The sequence below is a fragment of the Rhea americana genome, unplaced genomic scaffold, assembly GCF_003343005.1.
Source record: "Rhea americana isolate MKP2758 unplaced genomic scaffold, rheAme1 scaffold_18, whole genome shotgun sequence".
Classification (NCBI taxonomy): domain Eukaryota; kingdom Metazoa; phylum Chordata; class Aves; order Rheiformes; family Rheidae; genus Rhea; species Rhea americana.
In genome coordinates, this window is record NW_028185927.1 from 5,827,526 (window position 1) to 5,830,009 (window position 2,484).

The window sequence follows — 2,484 nt, forward strand, 5'->3', positions numbered from 1 at the left end:
GCCCGCTTCGTCTTGTAGCGGTGGTTCTGGAACCAGATCTTCACCTGCGTGGGCGTGAGGCTGAGCAAACGGGCCAGCTGCTCCCGCTCCGGCGCCGACAGGTACCGCTGCTGCCGGAACCGCCGCTCCAGCTCCAGCGTCTGCGCCTTGGAGAAGAGCACTCGCCGCTTCTTCTTCTTCTCGGCCTCCGGGCCGCGGGCGGGCAGCGCCCTTTGCGTGGAGTCGGGCAAGCTCAGCTCCGGGCCGCTCTCGTCGGAAGCTGGGGACAGCGAGGGGTTAGAGAGAGGGGCCGGCCCGCCTGCAGCGCCGAGGGCGGCGCGGGCATGCCGCGGAGGTGGCGCGCCGTCGGTGCCGGTCGCCGCCCGCGATCCGCCAGTCCGGATCGATCCCGACAGTCAGCAAGAGACTGGATGTCCCCCCACCCCGGATAAATCAAGCCTACAACRCGGGGCGCAGCGGGCTCTCCCGCTGCGGGGGGAGCCCCCGCCTCGCGGTGATCCCCGCACAGGCAGARCCGCTCCGCACGCTCAGCCCGCGGCTTGCGAGCTGCCGGCGGCTGCGCTCGCTCGGGGCTGTAACGCGCTCTCAGGCTGCCCAGGGTTTGCATTCCTGCTTCTCTCCAGCTGCTCGATTACCAAAGCGCGTAACTTACCTCGGCGAGGTTCCYGCACCCCTGCAAAGGACAGTTCTCCCCCCTCCCCGCACACGCACACACACACGCACGTGTGTTAAACGCTGCGTACCTGCGGCTACAATGAACGCGCGCGCGGTAAAAGCAACGCGCTGCACAGCCCGGCTGCGCGCCGGAGCCTGCTCCCCGCGGTAACGAGCGCGTGGGTTTACGCGGCGGCGCCGCAGGCGCGCTCCGCGGCAGCGCGGGCAGGCGCAGCGCTGCGGGGGTGCTTGGCTTGCCGCGAGCGTGCGTGGGCAGACCTGAAAGCCCCGCAGCCCCCCAAAAGGCAGGATTTCTTGTAACACTGAAACGAGGGAAAAGAATCCGGGAAGCGAGCTTAAATGATAAGCGCAGACACAGGGGCAGGCGCAGCCCGAGGGTTGGCTCGCTGCCGTTGCTGAGGACATGGACAGACCTACGCTAAAAGGAAAAAAAATAATAAAAATAATAAAAAAAATTCTTGTTTAAGCCCGTGGCAGGGATGCTCCTGCTGTTTCATTGCTGCAATTCAGTAATATTCTATAAAACTCCCAGCCTGCATCCCCCCGACCTTGGAGGCTACACACACTGGAAATTCGCTTCTTCATATCTTCCCCAAAGGAAGGGAGAACAAATACAAGAAATCGGCGGAAATGGCGAATTCCTGTCCGTTTCATACTCACAGGGATAGTGATTTCTGTCTGTTTCTATCCACCCTCGGTACCGCGAGCTGKTGTAGTTTTCCGCTGAGTGGTGGTGATGAGCGGTTTGCTTTATGTTATTGGCATCTTGTTCTGGTAAATCCAAAATGCTCCTCACTGTAAAACTGATCCTGCCAGATGTGGCCATGGTAGGTGGTGCAACACCCCCCTCCGCAAAAAAAAAAAAAAAAAAAAAAAAAAAAAAAAAAATTTTTCTAAAAAAAAAAAAAAAAAAAAAAAAAAAAAAAATCGCCCCAAACCCTCTCCCTTAAAAGCTGCGAGGAAAGGACTGCGCCCGGTTACTGGGGAATCTCCCGGCTCAAGAGGACTTTCCCTTCCATCGCCACCTAAGCCCAAATATTAGTGTCGTTTACAGAGGTGTCCTGTTTATATAAACAGTCCTCCCCACTGCAAACACTGCCTGCTTTCAAACCGTCCCTGTCTATAGGATGCTAAGTACCTGAATTAGTCAAGTGCTAAAGCCCTAATGGGAGTAGGTGTAACCCCCCTCCCGCCACCCCCATGAGAGAATAACCCGTTACCTCCCAAAGACAGCAGGAAACAGGCTTCATCATTACATATTCTGTCTGATTAGCCAAAAGTGGGGATAGATAATGGTAATTGTTAGCAGTGAATAACATCTTGGGTGGCATGTGGATGACCAACAACCACCCCCCTCCATCCGCCACCAAAGCCACCAGAGTCCCTTCTATCCGCAGACAAAGTGAATCCTCCCAGGACATCCGCAGAGCCTGCCGAAAGCCCCCTCCCCGCTTCTGCCTCTTTATTTTTTATCTCCTTTTCCCTCTGCCTTTAAACCTGGAAGAAATTCAAGTCGTCATTTATTTTATTCCCCCGGTTGTTTGCTGCGGTACCTCCAACGCTCCCTCCTGCCATTGGCAGGTTTCCTGCCCTCCACGGGGAGTTTTTCACACCTCCGTTATGCTCTCCGCAGGGAGAGGTGGTGTGTGTGCGCGTTGGGGGATGCTATCTCCGCGGGTTTTGGCCTCTCCTGGCCCTGGCAGGTGCAGGGTGCGCTTTCCCCTCTCCATGGGTCCATTTGGTGGGGTGAGGTTGGCTGGGGAAGCGCTGGGAGCCCGGCACATTTGGCGCATAAGCAAAAGTCGGGAG

The 2,484-nt window shown here is 57.1% G+C and overlaps 1 protein-coding gene across 1 annotated transcript in view; it reads right to left on the minus strand.

Moving 5' to 3' along the window:
• Positions 1-1,501, minus strand: part of NKX2-8 (NK2 homeobox 8) — a 1,724-nt gene extending 223 nt beyond the window's left edge. Inside the window, exons 1-2 of the mRNA XM_085301837.1 lie at positions 1,336-1,501; positions 1-259 (exon numbers count right to left, since the gene is read on the minus strand). The exon at positions 1-259 is cut by the window's left edge and continues 223 nt beyond it. Coding sequence (XP_085157963.1) covers positions 1-259; positions 1,336-1,501 — 425 coding nt within the window. The remainder of the gene's footprint in view (positions 260-1,335) is intronic.
• Positions 1,502-2,484: the final 983 nt, after the last annotated feature.